Source organism: Thunnus albacares, chromosome 4 (genome assembly GCF_914725855.1).
Source record: "Thunnus albacares chromosome 4, fThuAlb1.1, whole genome shotgun sequence".
Classification (NCBI taxonomy): domain Eukaryota; kingdom Metazoa; phylum Chordata; class Actinopteri; order Scombriformes; family Scombridae; genus Thunnus; species Thunnus albacares.
In genome coordinates, this window is record NC_058109.1 from 33647875 (window position 1) to 33668065 (window position 20191).

General features: G+C 39.7%; 1 protein-coding gene across 1 annotated transcript; it reads right to left on the reverse strand.

Annotated features, from left to right (window-relative positions):
- Positions 1-723: 723 nt before the first annotated feature.
- ptpdc1a (protein tyrosine phosphatase domain containing 1a) lies at positions 724-16024 on the reverse strand. Its single transcript, XM_044349870.1, has 10 exons — positions 15707-16024; positions 10544-10627; positions 7941-8112; positions 7454-7534; positions 7150-7268; positions 4671-4808; positions 3039-4165; positions 2443-2628; positions 1926-2036; positions 724-1840 (listed from the first exon to the last, which is right to left on the reverse strand). The coding sequence occupies exons 2-10, from the start codon at positions 10617-10619 to the stop codon at positions 1733-1735; spliced, it is 2118 nt and encodes a 705-aa protein (XP_044205805.1). The 5' UTR covers positions 10620-10627; positions 15707-16024; the 3' UTR covers positions 724-1732.
- Between the last annotated feature and the right edge of the window lie 4167 nt (positions 16025-20191).

Genomic DNA, 20191 nt, shown 5'->3' on the forward strand with positions numbered 1-20191 from the left:
GAGATTTAGCTGTCAAATCCTCTTGTTGGAGTGAAACATATTTAGATGTTAGACTACTGAAACATCACCAGGAGGCGCTCTATGCTGAGATGACGTTTATATACATATATCCCTCCAGAAGAGTTCTAGACATTTGTAGAATCAATGCCAAGGCTGAGGAACACCTTTCTTCAAAACGATATCCCCTCATTGGGTGTTTTGATGATGGTGGTGGAGAGCGCTGTCTAACATGTCAGTCCAAAATCTCCCATATATGTTCAACTGGGTTGAGATCTGGAGACTGTCACACTTGTCAAACCATTCAGTGACTCCTCGTGCCCTGTGAATTGGGGCATTGTCATCCTGGAAGAGACCACTCCCATCAGGATAGAAATGTTTTATCATATCATCATGACTCAGAACAACTTTGTATTGGTTTGTAGTGACCCTTCCCTCTAAGGGGACCACCAGATCCCCTCATAACTTTAATTTGTCACCCGTCTGTGCATATATAAATATTTACTGGAATGGTTGTTATTACAGGGACAGTGGCGAGATGACAGGAATTGAAGGGAGAGAAAGATGGGGGGGTGACATGCAACAATAGGCCTGGAGCTGGATTCAAACCGCAGATGTTGTGGTTCTATGGCATGCATCTTAACCAGTAGGCTACCGGGGTGCACCAGAAATGAAATACTCATTGTGTAACTTCTGTCCAGAGAAGAACTCAGTTCACACAGTTTGCAGTAAGTGTGTTTAATTCTGTAAGAAGTAGCCCATTGTAACAATGAAAAAATAGTGCTTGTTGAAAATTCCCCACAGTACGTCTCATGTCCTTCGTATTATTATTATCATCAGTGTACCACATTCACCATGTGTCAGCAGATCTACATTACATTGTGTCCTTATATGAGACATATGAGGTGAGAGGCGGGCACTGACTCGTCTCAACAGCTACACAGGCAGGGCGACGTTACACACAGCGGCGTGATACACACACAGGCCATTTCAGTTGAGGCAAACAGCATTTTGCTAAATGCAACAGTGGAGGCAGATTGATGTTTTACATATATGCATGTACAACAGAATAGTACAGTGAAAGGTTTTTGGTGCACACAGTATTAAGGACATAAATTGATTGGAAAAGCAAATGCACTGTGGCCTGCTGTATTTGCATTGCCGTAATAAATAGCCACAGTTTGCATTTCACTCTAAGAAAACATTGTACATTCTACAGGAACAAAGCCACCTTGCAACTTCTCATCAGAGTTAAGAGTTAACATATGAATTGCTGCATTTCAAATAAAAAAAAATGGAATAAATAAGACACATTGTAGCACCTGCACAGTGTAAAAACATCTTTTGGTTTAAATAAGACCCCCCCTCCCAACAGCTTAAACAGCTGACTTACACATTTAAATAACATTTACATCATGAGAAAGTTTCTCAGTCATTTTCCTACTAACAGTTAGCTAATAAAAGCGACATCTAGTCCTTCACAAATATTACAGTGGAACAGACAAACTGAGCACAGTGGCACATAAACAGAGAATGGCAGTGCTTAGAGGCTATTAAGAGCTTGAAAGAAAAATGAAATGCTAAACCTTCATATTACGTAGTCTTCAAATATCTTGAAAGACTAAAGATTGGCAGATCTCAGCAATATCTGATGTTAGAAACTGGCTTAAAACACAATAATGCCCAAAAATGAATGTGGATCCCTGTTTGTGACTCTTCTTCTTGTCAGACTGGATCAGGAGTCTTCATTCTCCTCCACAGCTTTGTCATGCAGCTCATGAAGAATTAGAGTCAGGATTGCTTTCAGTGTCGTGTACAAAGACTTCTCTGAGGCAGGGTCGATCTTGAGAGGAAAGAAAAAAAAAGCAATCATGGGTTAAAAATGCACATCTTAATATATTCAATATACATCTTCTGTGAATACTCACCTTAGTAAACACTTTTATTGTTTGGTTCAAGAAACTAGTCTCCACGTCTTCAGGCATTGGCAGGAGATGAGCAGCACAGTCGAGGATACACAACAAAGTGAGCCGATGACCCTGTCGGGAAGTATGATGCTATCAGATTACATCACATTTTAGCTTAACTTTTAACAGTATTTGGATGTTTCCTTTGGTAACAATAACAGTATCACATGAGTCATTTGAATAGGAGGACAGTTCATTAACTGGATAACTGATTGCTTGTAATGATGTATTTGGATAGCAGACTGAATATTTTCCTACTGTCTCTTCTGGCAGAATGAAGTCATTTAAAACTTTTCCAGTTTTTTTCAAAACTTAATTGTAAATTGTCAGTTGTGCTCTTATGATTTGTGCCACAATCACGCAGCCCTTTTACAACTAGCAGTGTTACTGTACACCAAACTAAACAGCTGGCTGAAACAAAGCTGTGACTGACCATGTAGATGATGTTTTGGCTGATTTGACGACTGAACACAGCTACCTTTTCCAATGAGTCGAGGGCGTTCTGTGGGTTAACGTTCCTCTCACTGAGGGCTTTCACATCCTCGCTGCTGATGACGGGATCCTTCAGCTGCTCCAGCCACGACCACATCAGACTGGATAGAACCAGCGGATCTCTCTCCATATACAGCCTCTCCCACGCACCCTCTCTGGAGTTGAGCTCTGTCTGTGGTTCATAACAAAGAGCACTCTGACAATGAACTGATTGAAATGAAGTAGCAATAAGCAAAAAAATACAGGTTTCCATCAGGACTAAACAATGGACTGAAAATGTCCTGCAATCATGGTTCTTTCTGTTACACAGTCCATTGATAAAAAATGAACACAATGGTCTGTTCATGTTTGTTTTTGTAAATTGGAGCTCTAAATTAATGTTGTATGGTGTAAACTTGAACATACTCATGCTCACATTGAACTGTGGATAAAAAAATGAAAACCCTGAATATGAGCAAAGCAAGATAAAATAAGACATCAAATCTTAACACTGCAGGTAGGTGTAGTACTAGTCCACACAAGAGTAGAGTGGATCAGATATATTTTAGATATATAACTTTGTGTATTATCTGAGCAGCCTACCTGCCACATTGAGACTTTGGAGGGGAGGTCCTTGTCTGCCAGGTCCATGACCAGAGCTTTGGCCACCAGCAGGCGTCTGCACTCTGGGGAGAGCTCAGACTGAAGGGTAAAGAAGGGAACCTCTGTGATCTGCCCTCCGCCTGCTCCTCCACCTGCTGACACATCCGCGTCCGGCTGCTCCTCTCTGGCTACCAGTTTGCTCTTGGTTGACAAAGCTGGCAGTGTGGCATTACAATGAGCTTTTCTCCCCTGCTCAGACAGATCAAGAGACAAACTCTGATGCCCCTTATGAAGCTGCTTTATTAAAATTGAGGATCTGGTGTCTTGTTTTGCTTCTGAAATCGGGTCCTGAATGCTGCTGAAAATATCCTGAGGAAAGAGGTCACAAAACCTGGGTGCGTTACGAGCTGTAAGGCTGCTATGAGACAAGGAACGTTTAATCAGGCAGTTGATTGGCAGTTTGTTGCTCATCAGACTTGCCAAATGGTGCTGCCGTGCTCCGAGTTTGTGAAGGACAGAGTCGCTGTAACTGAGGCGCTTGTTGTTGGACAGAGAAGATCTCAGATGGCTTTCTGCATCCTGCTGCCTCCAGAGTGGGTCGAGGTCATTGTCACTGGCAAGAGGTTGATCGTGAGGAGGTCTGGACTGTAGAGCTGGTGGGCTGAGAGGATTAGATGAACAAGGTGGCACAGGGATCCCCTTCCCTCTCATCTCCTTCCCAAGCTGCTGAAGGGCCTGCTGAGACACAGTCTTCTCCACTTCGGCTGTGAGGTCGGGGATCTCCAGCCATTCGTCCTCGATCACCATCTGTCGGTTCGCTGCGATGTCGACGAGGAGCCTGCACACCAGCTGGACAATCTTTGGCACATTCTTCATCTGCCGCGCCTCGTAGCCGTGCAGCAGGTGGCGCTGCCGGGTAAGGTACTGAGACAAGGTGACGGCGCTCGCTTTGGGTTCTGCGCAGGAGAAAACACTTCTGAGAGGAACCAGGAACTGAGCGAACTCCCTGACACACAGCAGCTGGCCTCTAGTCTGGATGGAGTTGGGCCTCTTGGCTCGCACAAACAGGATGGCTTGGTCAGCGCTCATCCGGGACGTGAAGACCAAGTAACACGCCAACAACACGCCTGCATGGGGAAAAACACAAAATGATGATATTTTTACAAGCATGAATGAGGATCTGAGCCTGTCAAGTGTTCTGTTCAGGCTTATACAGTATTAAACCTCTAAACGAGTCAGTTAGAGACTGTGTCCAACTCTGTTTAACACCACTGTGGGTCTTAACTATGCAATTTGGATAGGATGGATATGATACTAAAAGACTGAGGCTAAAGCTGCTTGTTCAAGGCAAAAAGTCAGCATCATCACCAGCAGATGATCCAGGTAGACGACGTGGAAATTAGCAACAGCATTGTTCTTGTATTTCAGAGTAGAGCTAGTTAGACTTAGTATTGTGATACCTGAAGACTGTTTCATTGTAACATAACCCTGTTCAGATGCTTCACCCGTGTACACATCAACATGTAAAGCTTGACAGAACTGTTGTACCTTGTTACAGTTGATAAGCTATGAATGAACAAATGCTGTTGGGGGATGGTGTTTAGTAACTGATTCATTGCTGGAGTTACAAACCTGTTCTTCCAAGACCGGCATGGCAGTGGACAGCCATTTTCCCCTCTTGGACAGCGAATGACATGACTTTCACCATGTCGAGGATTGTAGTAAGAGATGCCACACCATAGTCCTTCCAACCAAAGTTGTAGTAATAGACTGAAATACACAAATTCAGAAAAATACTATTTAACACTGAATTACGAAGTTGTTTGTTTAAAATGACCTAAGCTGGACATGAATTGAGCAACACCTACAGCGAGATAAGCAGCCTGTGTTGATACTGGAGGTTCAACAGTGTTCAAAATGCAGCTGATGCTCTGATGAGGTGACTTGGGTAAAGATCTCAGGAGAGCTTGTTAGGAGGAGGAATCAAGCCTGATCCTCCGAAGACATATATGGAATCCCTCAGTAATTACTTGGTTACTAGGAACCACATCACATTCCGGATGAAGGCAAAAATATAACACTGATGGTGCTGAGGAAAATGTTCAACCTACCTTAGTCTCATCTAACACCTGCTACCACTCTCATTCAGAATGCTGAGATACTGGGGGGCAACATGTGCAACAGATGAAATGTGTTATACAGAGATTCATTTTCTACCACTGTTCTCTAGTCATGCTGTCTCCTCTACACCTTGTACAAATGTGTGTAGCTCTGAGATCTCCCTAATACAGATCAGAGTTGCACCACATATCTATAAATAAATCCATAATTTAGTTTAAATATTAAAGGTAGAGTCAGCAATTCTAATCCAATACACTTTTTGTCAAATTCTGTGAATATCTCCTGACGGTGCGCTAGCTGTCTGTTCTGTGTCTGCGCTGAAAAAAAATCCGGTGTTCATACACAGCACTGGCTCTGTAAATGGGCATGTAAACACTGCTCTGAGCGAGCCACACGACACTATTCCAGCCAATCAGCAGCAAGTGTTCATGCTCGTGCACAGGACAGGAGGAATTCATTGGAGCAGCTGTCTGTGTGAGGACATGAGAGGACATTGAATGGTGGGGGAGGGCTGGTGAACTGGAGTGAGAGAGAGGCCGTGGCCAATTCACATAGAAAGTCTCAAACCGTGTGTTTCTTTTATACTCCGAGTCTGTTTCTGTTGTGTTTAGTGAAGTGTAATATGAGCAGACAGCTGTTTAAATCACACAAATATCTTCCTCCAGAATGACTGACTCTACCTTTATGTCCTCACTACTTTTTCAGTGCTTCCTACTGCAAAGGAAGGTTTCAGCTCATGACTGCTTTACTAATATGTAACTCTGTTTCTAAAAATATCTGTGGTAACACAAAGTCACCACAATATTGCAACATGGAACAAAACATCCAAAATAATGGTTTTAATGGAACCAGAGGCATTAATGGACAAGTTCATCTGCTATCTCCTTAGTGCTAGCTGTTCAGTTGAGCCAAATTATTGTGTTACTTTCTTTAATGGTACATAACAAATATTTCTCCCCGGGTTTAGAAGTATTATCTTAGGTCTGTTTAGTCAGAGAGGTGGTGAAAAACTGTTATTAACATCTTGTTAAGTTATTAAAATGACTGCATTTGCAACAATTAACATATCCAGCAGCCATGGAGCAACATTATCATTCATTTGGAGTTGTGTTTTGGTCCACCTGGTGAATATAAGTCCAATATTCACTCTCTTTAGCTTTGCTTTGGTCTCCACCAATATCCTGAGGGAAATATCTGCTAAACGCTCCACTATGTTCACCAGTTAGTCGCTAACTCTGTCTGCCATTTGTTGTTGGGGATGCAGTGTACAATATGCAGTCGGAGCTTTTTTTTTGCTGAAAAGCGCTGCCTGCTGCTGCTGGAAATGAGGTCGATGAAAGCAAAGTTACAGGTCCAGAAACACTAAAACAATGATCCAAAATAGGCTCTGTAAACCTGAGGAGGACTGTAGAGTGACCTTTTTCACATTATCCTCAGTCATTTGATCCATTGTTAATAAAAAAGAAACATTGATTAGAGCAGATTTAAGGCTATAATGATATAAGTTTTATAAGCAGTGGGACCAACTTACATAATGAATTCAATTTTTACACCATTGTTTTTTCATGCTGCATTTTGGTCAGGTAAAAATGTCAGTCCATTATCTGTCACTCCATTATCTAATCTTCTACTCACTTACTCAGCCAGATTTTTTGTAGTAAGCTAATTTTGTTTACTGGGTACCAGTCACCTAAGCAACAGTTACATCTAGCAGTAGGTAAACATTAGGTAACAACTAAGCTCTAAGAACTAGTATGAGTGATACAACTAGCACTAGTGTTTTGAAAAATGGAAATGTGACACTATACATAATTGCATTAAAATTCATTTTCACAATTTATATCTCCATTGCTTCATGTTTACATCACCAAAGACAACCAGGATTTTCTTTTTTTTTTTCTGAACTTTGATGTAACCTTGTCTGTAAATCAAATTACCACTACATACAGTGTATCCACACTGGTGTGTTTCACTGTTTGATGACACTCACTGCCTGCTTCCATGAAAGTTTCAGGTCGATAAGTGAAACCGCTCTCCTGCTCCAGTGGGTTGCCACAGCTGGCGTGTTCTCCTGGCCGCTGCAGGTTAATGACCGTCTTCAAACCACACCTGAGCACAGCAACATGCCCCAGTCAGTGTTAACGCAACAGACCATAATATCCACTGACATCTGACAGCTGGAGCAAACCATTCACCCAATCTCCATTTCACTCATTTCAATCTAAATGTTAATAAAGAATCACATGACAATACATCTGAATTCAAACACACATGAAAGAAGGAGACTACTGTACCTTTGAAATTGTTCAATTATATTATATTTCTCTATGATTTCAGTGGAAGGCCTTGCCATAGCTAGCAAGTTGTCAGTAATCCTGTAAGTGGAGGATATTAAAAATTAGACAGTTGAGCAAAATCATAAACATAGGTAAGTGTTTGATTAGGGCTGTTTAGCAAGAGAAGGCAATTTCTGTGCTTTTACTTTATCACAAAGTAAAAACATGATTTTCAAGAGCTCAAGATACCAGGAGAGACATCCAAACACCCTGCAAACATACTGATGCTCTTAAACTACAAATCTCACTTATTTTCCATTTTCCATCAATTATTCCATTTTAAAATCAGTGACATGATCATAGTGCAAAGCAAAAACCAGGACTATTGACTTGTCATGGAACTATTGATGTGGACGTCAGTGACCCGCATTGATACAGCACAGCGCTGAGGGGAAAAGAACATGAGCACTGAGGGCTGTATGAAAGGCAGTGGAGCCCAACGTACCAGGACGAGTACAGTCCTTTGATGGCTTGCTCCTCATCACTCCAGCGAGAGGGGTTCTCATATTTACAAGCTTTCCCTCCACAGGCCATGGAGCACTGCATGTGACCCGGGATGACATGCCTCAAGGTCTCCCCCATCTTGGTGTACTTTGCTGTAGGGATCCTCGTGTTGGCTGTGGAAAAATAAAACAAGCTAATGAAAAAACAAGCAGACATCAATGCTTGATCCAAACATTAGCAGCTGAAAATTCTCTATGCTAAAACACTAGTTATTTCCTCAGTGTTGTTACATCTCCTGGTCTTGCGTTCAGTGAGAGGCTGAGTCTGGTTCACGCTGACAGCCACCATCACTCTCTGGGAGGAGGAGGAGAGGATCTCCAGGGCAGAACTCCGTCTGCGCTGCAGGACCTTCAGCAGGATGTCCGAGGCAGAGTGCCTGCGGTCGTGCCTCCTCGCGCTGCTTGTCATCTCCCCGGCTAAGGAGTGCCGGCCTCGCTGCTGCTGCATCTTACAGTCCGTGCTGTGCTGCTGCTGCTGCTGCTGCATGCAGTGCGAGCATCTCTGTCCTAACAAAGACTCCACAGCTCTGTGCCCATAGTGAATCATCACAACAATCACCCCTTGGCAAACAGGGGCAAATACAACCTATCAGTTCATCAGCAGCATTTGAAGTGTCACCATGACAACCATCTCCAAAGTCGTCAGTGGGAGGTAGATGGGGGCGAATGTTGCGCACACACACACACACACATCGCACAGATCTGAGGCAGGTGGCTTGTAACTGAAAGAGGAAAATGTCGTGGCTGCTTGCTTAAAAGGATGTACATCTGGTGGTGAACAGCCTCCAACACACAATCAAACACCTTCTGCTTTAGATTAGCAACAGTAGACAGATAGTTTATGTAACACAAAATGCACATAGATGTGAATAATACTATTATCTATGTTTATGTAAAACACCATTTTGAAAACTGCTTGTAATTTTCTAGGCCTGAAGTTATCTTTTTATTATAAGATATTGATATTATGTTTGATTCATTCTTTTCTTTTTGTGAACAATGATTTAAAGTGATTTATTATAAAAATGATTGTTTTGTCAGCCCAATAGTCAATTAAATGATGAGCTAACAAAATAAAATTAAGAAAAGTAAGAAAACAGACATATTTTGAAAAGGCAGAACAAGTAAATATTTGTTATTTTACTTGATAACTGACTTTAACAGTAAATCAATTCTTATAGTCATTCTTCTACTGATCCACTGAACTAAATTATATGCTTGTTGTTTCAACACCAACATTAAAATACTACTACTTTTAGTTGCTACTACTTCAACTGTAACAATAAACAGTAATAATTACAGTCATTATCTTATTACATACATGCATAGATTCATTTCTGTACTTGAATGTCAACGACAGAGGAGCTGTAACAACAGGAGGACTTGTACCCGCCGGGTTAAGACATGTAATTGTAACGCTGATATTGTGTTCGAAGCTAGCTCAACAACTCAGCAGCCAGTCCATCAAACTGAAGCCAAAAGGTGAAACGATACTCTTGACTCACTGCGGCTCTCAGTGTGTGGGAGCAGCAGGCAGACTGACTAAAAGCAAAGACGAGAGACGAGACAGAAAGGAGATGACTGGCTGCACAAGCTATGATCATAGAATACATAGAAGATCAGCAACAATACAATGTTCAGTTTGCATTTTTTCAATCTGTTAGCGGGTTATCTGAACCGTCTTATAAAAAATGAATATTAGAATATTTTAGAAAGGACGTCAACGTCAAGTATATAGTACGATATTTAAGAAATCATGATTGGGTTTTCTTTTGTTTATTAGTCAAATGTGTCAATTAAAATACAACATATAACAAGAGATATGTTGTGTTTTATTGTTACCCTCCACTAAGCACCAGTTTTAAAGATGGTCAACCAGTCAATTGGTTCCAGTGGAGACTAACCACACTGAAAAGATTTTAAATCTATCAATTATACAAATTTTTCCCAGAATGCAATATTAACATATTCAATCTCAATTAGGATAGCCAATGATGGCATGCAATAATACATGACTGTGTCTGTTTTATTCATCACATACATAACAGATGTTTCATTCACTGAGCACTGGTAACCACTATCAATACTGACAAGATACTGCTGGTTATATTATTTGATGTAATATAAGTGAAAAGGTTTTCTTAACCTGTAAACTGCTGTAGTTATTATTACATATCTTAGCAACCATTCTAATGAGATAATAGACCTGCGGACCACTTTTAATTCATTAGTATACAATATCAATTTTGTGGACCTTACATACCATAATAAATAAATCAGTTTTGTGCATAAAATCTGAGATAACATGTATGGTTTGTTTCACCTACAAGTTTTGTCTCGATGACAAAGCTGCCCTGCAAATTGCCAGCTCATGATTCCAAATAAAATAAAATCTTGTCTGACTTCTGTTTCATTTCAACATCATCATCATATGAACAGGTGACAAAACTTCACTGAATTAAACCATTTCAAGTCTATAATCCTGTGCTTTGCAAATAAAAACTGCAGTTTTGTGTTGTGTGTATGTGTTGCAGAGCTCTCCTACCTGTCTCCATCTCTCCACTGTGGGCTCCACTCATGGAGTAAGGCAGGTCACTCAGTATGCTGACACCAGCTGCCATGGTAGGGGCTGAGAGGTGTGGATAAACATTGTGTCAAAGGCAGATGAAAAAAAAAAAAAAAAAAAAAATCAGCTTACAAGCACAAGCTAGGGTTGTGCTGATAGCGCAAACAGTCACAAGGTGCACAACACAAATGAGATATGAGGAGCGTGAGTGGTGTTGCCTGGCAGGATAACCCAGGAGAGAAAGGGAAATGTGCAAACTGAGCCACCATGTCAGCAGCTCATGTGTCAGTCTGACCGCCGCACCTCTGGGAGCAGCTGGGCGTGGCCTGGGGACAACAGTGGGAGCGAGGAGCACATTCGAGATCCAAGGTGCTGAGTTACAAACGGCACTGACTTCAGCATCACCCACACGAGGCAAGTGGAGAGGCTTCAAGATGAGCATGCACAGCCTCATTAGCTCCCCTTCACACTGAGCCTGGAGGTCTACCTGCATATTTCATCAGTTGTTGTCTATAGTAATATCTTAAACTGCTATAGGCTAGTTTTTTTATTAGGCTAATTCCTGCATTTTTAAGAGACTGATGCCACATGTATCAATTATTCAGATGAACACATCCACCTGCTATTGTGTAACTGCAGAGCAATACTTCTTGACTTGCGCATCTGATTTATGTAGCCTGATATCAGAGTTGTGTCACAGATCACCCAGAGTGTCAATTTAACTCTGGGGACGTGTTTCTCACGTTTCACCCACAGCCCTAATGGGCTTCATCACCTGTGCTGACTGGTGTTGCAGGAGTGAAACTCTGCACCTTTACAGCTCTCTGCCTCACTGTGACCCATTAACAATTGAGCAGGATCTCCACATGCTAACTTTTTGATGGGCAAATGATTCCTTGACCTTTGCCTTCTCCTTCCTCTTTGATAAAACTGTTTATGGTGTCAACAAAGCGAAAGGAGTCTGCATGATCACTTGTACTTGATTGCATTCAGACAGTTTCACAAACTGATAGCATTAGCACTTTTCCTAACTTATCAAAAATCTCAATGATTATTTACATTTAAGTATTTTTTACCCTCATTTTCCTCTCTACTCTTATGTATACCTGTATGTAGCAATTTCATGTCACAAATCACAGTTTCACCTTGACTCACAAGGTGAGACTCTAACCCTTCTGCACTGTGAATGTGCAAACCTTACAAAACTATGCTAATGCTTGGTTCATGTTCTTGTGTGCCTGCTAGGAAAATACTGTATATTTAGTCGGGGCATCTGTTGCATTAAACTAGTGTTGAAACTACTGCCTGATTAAATGATAAGTCAACAGACAGAAAATATGATTTTGATAATCATTTACTTGTTGAAGTCATTTATAAAACAAGTCTTGGAGTCTACAGCTATGCTAGCAGCTCTCTGAGGCTACACATAGGCACAGCAGTGCTTTGAGCTAAATGCTTCTCTCAGCATGCTAACATGCTCACAATGACAATGCTAACATGCTAATGTTTTTGCAGGTATTTGCTCATAAATCAAAGTTAAGGCTGCAGTAATTAGTCGATTAATCAATTAGTCGATCAACAGAAAATTAATCTGCAACTATTTTGATAAACAATTAATCATTTAAGTCATTTTTCAAGCAAAAGTGTCAAACATTTGATGGTTCCAGCTTCTTAAATGGGAGAAATGGCTGATTTTCCTTGTCTAGCATTAAAGTACATTCAGTATTTGGGGATTTTGGTCTGTTGCTTGGACAAAAGTTGTCATTTAACAGCATTTTCTGCAATTTCAGAGACAGGTCACGTTTAGGTCACAATGTACTACAGAGTCAGGCTCCTGTAGTCTATGAATAATTGATGGTGTAAAGTAAGAACCTGTGTTTTCCATCCACAACTGTTTTTAGACTTCTTTTACATTGTAATCCACACTTCTTGTTACAAACTGATATGGCACCAAAACATAGTATAACAGCAGCTGAAGTGCTTCCAATATTGTGGCCGGAAAGACACCTATCCAATCAGTTCAACTGGAGCCTGACACCATTTGGCAGTGTTTATAGGAAGCTCTTGGTAACAAGGTGGTGAAAGAGAAGGTGTTCTTCATGACCAATGTGACGTATGCACATCAAATATTAACAATTACATGAAAGCGAGCTAATTGCAGTGACCAAAAATAAATCCCTTCAGCCGCATACTAAGACCAAATTAAATTAACTTAAATGCTTTACATATTTGTGGTAGATCCATAAGCTTGTGTTGTTTCCACTGGGAAGCCAGAGTGTTGGTGGATATGAGAAAATGGTGTGAAGGCTGAGATATCTTTCAGAGATGTAACTAATGAGTGTGGGATGTGAGAGGCATTTCCACTGAGTGTGCTAATAAAGAAATATGGCCAACGAGATGGTGCTTTTCACACTATGTTTAAGCTGTGACAATGTGTTTGAAAGAATTCTAGTGAGACAGAAAGCATACCAGCCAAATAAATGGTCTTCATGACACTACAGCAAGGCTATCAGTCACAGTGGCATGCGTAGAATCCCACTCTTAACACAGTAAATGGGGAGTGGGATGCTGAGTAGTGCTGGTATTTATTCTGTGGCTAATGAGCTTGTTAATTGTTCTCCCAGGTGTTCATTCAGCAAGAATGCTAAAACTAGCCTAAATCCAGCAGAGGTCTAGTGGTGTGTTTTGATAATCATTTGACAATCAATTCCCCTCACCACCTGGTAGCATCGAACATCACACAAAGTGATGAGATCAAATATATATCGCCCTTAAAACCAGGTGCATAAGTCCGTTTGTTTTTAAATGTTTGTGCTGAGTTGAAATATCTAGAAAGCATGATTTAGAAATGACAGGACATTTGTGCAGATAGTGCAGAAAGGGTTGATTGCAAATGTTTCACTCGTGGATTTTGTTCAGTGTAAAGTAAGCAAATGTTTTACGAGGGATACTAGTTACAGGTAAGGAACAGATGTTCTCAATAGCTAATCAAGTGAACAGAGCAAATAATAGCTCTGTCCCAATTCAGGGGCCGCATGCTTTGAAGGACGCGGTCTACAAAGGCGTGTCCTTCGTAGACCGCAGAGGCCAAACCGAACATTGGTAAATGAGACAGTCTGGTCTACAGAGGATTTCTTATTTGCGTCACCAGCTGTTTCCACCCTTACCCTTCCGTCACAAAGCGCCACTCTTGTCTCCTAGCAACCTTAACAGCTGCAGTTGAAAATCAGGACACACGATTGAGCAGATTGACAAACAGGTGTTATTTGGATAAACTGACCACATATCTGGATTTTAATTGCTTACTTTCTCGCTTGAAAAAATATTCGAACTTAATAAAGTGATGTAATAATGGTCCTAGAATGAAAATGACAACAGCTTAGCCTGGCTAAAAATCTCCACCGTCGCTTCTGGTTGGTGTGATGACCGACAAGAGGTTAGAATACACCCTCAGGGCTGCATTACTTCATACTCTCATGTTAGACTGAGGGCAGACTGGACGCTACAGTGAATAATATCGCCTCTTGATGTACTCAGTGGTATTAAGAGACAGGATGGTCCGTGGCTAGCTGATTAGCATGCTAACTTATATAACAGTATATCTCTGCAACACAATGCACAGACGTCTTCGACATAGTGTCAAAACTGTTATTTCTTCACATTCTGTTGATAATTTTAGTTAATTTTGGAGTGTTTTGAACTAAAATTCGTACATATAGCACCTTTAAGTTCTAATCAATTGTAATTGTAATTGCAATAACTCTCACATGACATACACTAAATGCGGAATGAAGAAAATAAAAACTCAGCAGACAAAACATTAGAATTAACAGCCAGTCAAACTAGAGGAATCTTAAACAGCAGATATGTGACTATAATCCTTTGATCACTCACTATTCCCCATATAATAGACTCCGTTCTATAGTGACCACTTTGGACTTTTAACAGTCACCATCATTTTGCGTCATCATCAAAGACTAATGTTGACAGATATCTACTTGATTTGATTTGGACAAGTCATGGAAGTTTCATATTAGCTTCAGATAAACTTTTCAATACATTTTTGCACAGAAGGACAGCGAATTTTGGTCCCCATCACTTACATTATAAGTGCATTATGAAGGGATCTTATAATGGTCTGTATGTACAGGAGGAATGATTATGGCAAGAAAAACATATTTCAATGTTCATTTGGGCTCCTGGCTATTGTTTTAAGACAGACTTGAAAAGTTGTAGACCTGTCCTGTAAGGGCACAATAAACAATAAGCAAATAAAGTGCACTATATAGTAAACAGGGAGTGATTTTGGACAGAGCCTAGGATTTGTCATAGCAGATCATAGCTACATTTAAGTGCGCCAGTTCAAAGACTAGGTACTGTTCATGTTGACTTATTGACATGCCTGACTGGAACACTTAAATGGGTAATAGCCCTCACTAAAGTTATCAGGTACATCTGTGCTTTCGATATGACAGAGGTCTAAATAGGAGCAAAACTATTACGAAATCTTAGATACCAAACTTCATATTTTAATGCAAGTAATCCAGATGATGGTGACGGAGAACTGGTGCATGCATCAACAGAGGTAAAAGTCCATTCTTTTAAATCCCAGTATCTATGTCACATTTTGCTGATACTGAAGAATAATATTACAGTCACTGCTCGGCATGAATAGCCCTCTTTATAATGACGCTCCACATACTCTATCACCTCCTCTGACTGCAGGTAAAAACGTGATAATATCATCATAACGCTGCTCCTAATAACCTGACAGTGTCTGCTGTATAGCAGAGAGATTGATGCTGTCATAGGTTGCTTGATACTGGTTCCTCTCTTCTTATTTTCCACATCAACGTTTGTCCAGTTCACTCAGCTAATAAGCAGGTTTTTCTCTTAGTGGCTTCATGTCAGTTTTTTGCGTAACGTTATTTATGTCATATCTTAGTTCACATCTCGTTGGTTTTAAAGTCGCAACATTTCTTTATGCAGGGAGAGAATAACGTTAGGTTGTGTAACATTAACGTTAGCCCTGCAGCAGGGTGTCTGGTGCTGATGCTGCAAGCTGCAGACTTAAGGCTAATTAGCTTACAGTACTGTGTTAAGTAAAGCTAGCATAGTAGCTTTAAAAAAGGCCTAACTTACCGTTTTCCTGTCCTCTGAGTCCAGGGCTTTGTCTAGAATTTCTGACATAGTCAATTCATCTCTCTGAAGCCATGCTTGTTTTATCGTTGGCACGTAGCAAAGCGGTTTTTTCCTCTAGCCACATCATTTGGTCAGCTAAGTGAAGCTAGCTCACTAGCTAACTTAGCAACCTGACATGTTGTCATGTAGAACGGTGCCGTTACGTCACGTGACCAAACACATCGCTCCGTATGCACATTTTTACTATCGTCTGCTGATAGTTTGGATTTAGTCATCAAAAAATACTGAACCTTTGTGCATGATTAAAATTACATTGATATAGTTTTAACAGGACAGTGAAAACAAAACTTTTTGGGTCTCTGTGCAACAACTCTATCTGTATTTGTATTTTAAAAAGTGATTCATGATTAGTTTTTAGTTATTAATTCATCTCTAAATTTTAATTCTTATACTTTGTTTTCAATTATTTTGTTTGTTTGTGTTCCTCAAATGACTGTAAAATCCTAGTAATCCAAGATTAAGGAATACTGTGGTACTGTAGTTACATACTCTTGCAGAGACTGAGTCTCTTGACTTTATAATGACCTAATAATAATCATCTAATAATGATCATCGTCTTTTTGTGCTTAACGGCATTTTATTTTATGCACTTTGTTTTTGTCCTTGTGTTGACTTGTCCAATTATCATCCTAACACATTATGAAATATATAAAGTTTGCTTTTCACTGTTGTTTGTGTGTATGATTGAATTCTCTGCTGAGGTAATATGTCTGAAAGAAAAGGCTCTCCTCCAAACCCATGTAGTAAACAGTGCTCAGCCTGTAACTAAAACACTGCTTCTGCTACAACTGGCTGACAGGTCCCAGAAAAAAGAGGACTGTTGCGTGATGGTATTTCTTTATTATGAGGTCCTCTGGTGCAGCCTAGTGGCTGCTGATTCAAATACTGCCGTTGAGTTGAATTATAAATGACTATCTGGAGGCTATGGAACAGAAAACTGAAAAACAACAATGGCTGACAGACAAGTGTGGACCACATTGATCATTCAAACATCTGAAAATGTTTGCTTACAAAATGCAATTTGAAGAACTGTAATAAGCTTGTAATCAGTATCAGCAGGCTGTAAATTTTCCTCTGTATCAAACTAAAATAAGCTGTTACATTGATTCTGTTACACTGAGTGAAATACAGGCTGCATTCATGAACAATCAGTGTTGCAAATCAGATAATTTACCAGTGTGGATCTGGTGACAAGATGGACACATTTACAGAATTCCTCTTGGACATCAAGCGGAAATTTAAGCATGATGTAGTGACCTCTTTATTTACATGTTTTACACATTTGCTGTCTTTAACATTGACATAACCTTTCAGAAACAGTCGATATATCCTTTTAAAAAGCTTTATCTGTAATAGAATTAGTGTTTATTTTGATTAGACTTTTTGCTCATCATGACACAGCTGTAAAATAACAATAAGTTAGTTACTATCTAAAGGCCCTGCACACCTACACAGGTGTTTTCACTTGATGTTGATTAGACCTTTGCACAGGTTAACATCGTGCAGCGCTATGCTGGAATATACATGATGTTACAGAACCCTATACACTTATAAGAATGATAAAGGTGTCATTTGTTCTACCGTGATGCGTTCAACAAAACTAACAAGAAAGTGAGAGAAGAGGTGTCACCCGGCAAAATAAATGGAAACACCTGTGTGAGTGACCATAGTTGTGTAAGGGCTGTAATACTTCTCCGTATTGTAATATAGTACTTTAAGTCATCAATGGCACTGACTGGATTCCATATGAAACATGCTGAAATGTAAATGGCATCCACATGAACAAAGGTGTGCACAGTCACTACTGTATGAGAGGCAAAAGACAAATAATCAAAGTGTTTTCCTTCATTCGGACAGACTGTGGTGTAGGAAGAGTGGCGCACAGACAGCAGTCATTCTTGCCAAGTGATAAATACAGACAAGATGTGATTTTTTTTTCTTTCTTCTTCTTCTTCTTTTTTATTTATTTATTTTTATTTTTTTTACAAATTACACTTTTGCATTAAAGTCACATGCAGGACAGGTTTTCCTCAAGCAATGACTAATCACTAAAGACTGTGAATTAAGGGTGCTGATGATTGGATAAGACAGCTAACAGACCCAGGAGCCCAGAGGTCACGCAGGGGGCCCTTAGTCTCTGTGTGAAGTGACAGCAACGTTTCTTGTTTATTCGTCAAAATGACAAAATGAAGGAACAGTCTACACACTGCCTTTGAGGATGTCACAGAATCAGGCAAACTTAATACATTTAAAATGTTTGTCAAAGTTTTGTTCAAGTGATTTTCCCCTTGTGTTCTCTGTCGGAGGTTCAGACCTACAGAACCGCTCCGTACTGACATGAGAGTTCTCTGACTTTACCGCAAGAAATCAAACAAGCCCACAACTGTGTGGTCACTTGTCCAAACAGCTGATTCTCATTTTTGCAGGCCTGTTGTCATCATTTTTATTTCTTGTGTGCATTTGTTTTACTGTTTATATTTGTACTGACTTATTATCAGCTTGACAGTCATCTGTAAGGCATTTTGGATTGCAGTAACAAATTTGTTTGTTTGGTTGAATTATGCATGCTAGATAACATGCATTGCGTTATGATCTGCGTTAAACTGTATGCTTTAGTGCTGAGCCTCAATCAGAACACATGCAAACTAGTGATGTGCAGAGAGCCCAGTATTTGTATTTGTATCTGTATTTGTTGAGGCAGCAAAATTATTTGTATTTGTATTTGAATAAAAGTGGACAGAGGCTTAAAAATCCTGTTTTTGTTTTTATTATGCTTTTAATTTTAGAAAATTAAAGTGTTACAATAAGTGTTCATGAAGCTTGTTCATGAAGCGTGTGTCAGTAGTTCAGCTTTATCTCTGGGCAACACTCCCAACTCTGGGACTGATGTCCAAATTAGGAAATATGCGTCATGTAGCAGGTGGATGTGACTCCCCTCACTGAGACCTACTGATACGTCACAGCGGAGCAGAGGAGAGACACTGAGATAGCGAAGCAACCGACCTGCACGCTGGTCTTTGACATGTTTTATTTTTCTTCCTGAAATCAAATAATTTTTGAAATATTTGTATGAAACAAATATTCGTAAAAAAACAAAAACAAAACACTATTTGTGCTTTGCCGAATAACGTATTTGTATTCAGGCACACCCCTAATGCAAACATCGAAATATAATAATAATATCCATCTCCATTTTTGTGATACATATTGATGCCAGTCAAAAATCATGCATACAGTATACTTGTACTGTCTTGGGATTATTCTATATTCAGAAGAATATGGAAGATTAGGCTAATATGCACAAAACATTATTCATCAAGTACATGCACACAAGAAATTTGTTTTGTTCCATGTCAGAACAATAAGACAAACAAAAAAGATACATCAGGTAACAAGGTAAAAAAAAAATGAAAAGTGTAATAACAAAAAATGATAAATATGTAACATAATAAAAAAAACAAATAGACTGTGTACAAAAGGAAAAGTAAGAATATGTGAAATGTGTTAAATGTACAGTACATAGTGTGCAAATATATCATGAATTTTAAAAGACTGGAGCAGTGAAATCGGTGCTTGCCGTAAAATATCCACAATGTGCAAATTACATACGTAGTGTTTGCAAGTGGCAGATCAGGAGGGTAAAGGAAATAAATTGTGGAAGTGGCAGGTGATCCCAGTCTTTATTCCCAATCTATGGTGAGTGGGAAAGCACTGAAAGAATGGCCAATAAAAATTGATAATACATATTCTGTCAAATGTAGCATGTATTACCACTTGAGTATTGTGTATTTCATCTTCTGGCGGGGAAGCTTCACTCTCCTTGCATTCTCAGAAGTAACCACCAGAGGAAGATATGTTCCAACAATGCCTGCTAATTCAACTGGAGCTGAAAACACACTTCTGGCAACATGTACATCATGTTTGAACAACTTGAGCAAATCCATTACTGTAACTCAGCAGTTGATCCTAAAGACAAGATTAGTTTTTCACATTTTTAGGGCAGAATATGTGATTGACTTGTCAGACTGTGAGGTGGCCTGTGGGATGGAAAGAGCCTCTTAAATACCTTTTTAAAAAGCTGTGACGAGCGACTTTATGCAAATTCACATGACCTAGTTCATTTATCATTTTTATATATGACTAAAGATGCTTTGTTTGAATATTGCAAGAGCTCAATTTGCTTTAAACTTTATTTTGGTTTGTCGTGTTTGTCTCACAAACTTCACTTTGTGTGAAACATTATTACACAATATAATTTCTTTTGGAGGACTCATGGTTTTACATACCATTCAAACATACCTAAACATGCCTCCACAGATTCAAAACTGCATTTAGCATTATGGGATTATATTAAAAGCTAAGCTAAGAAAACAGTTTGAAATATTGGAAACTATGACTCTAATCCCATAATTCTCCTATTCTATT

Bases quoted from the DNA above. Each gene is read 5' to 3' on its own strand.
- ptpdc1a (XM_044349870.1), bottom strand. From the start codon at position 10,619: ATGGCAGCTGGTGTCAGCATACTGAGTGACCTGCCTTACTCCATGAGT. The intron at 8,113-10,543 runs GTAGGAGAGCTC...ATTTTTCCACAG, and splicing joins CAGTGGAGAGATGGAGACAG to CCAACACGAGGATCCCTACA. The intron at 4,809-7,149 runs GTGAGTGTCATC...TGTGTATTTCAG, and splicing joins AACTTTCATGGAAGCAGGCA to TCTATTACTACAACTTTGGT.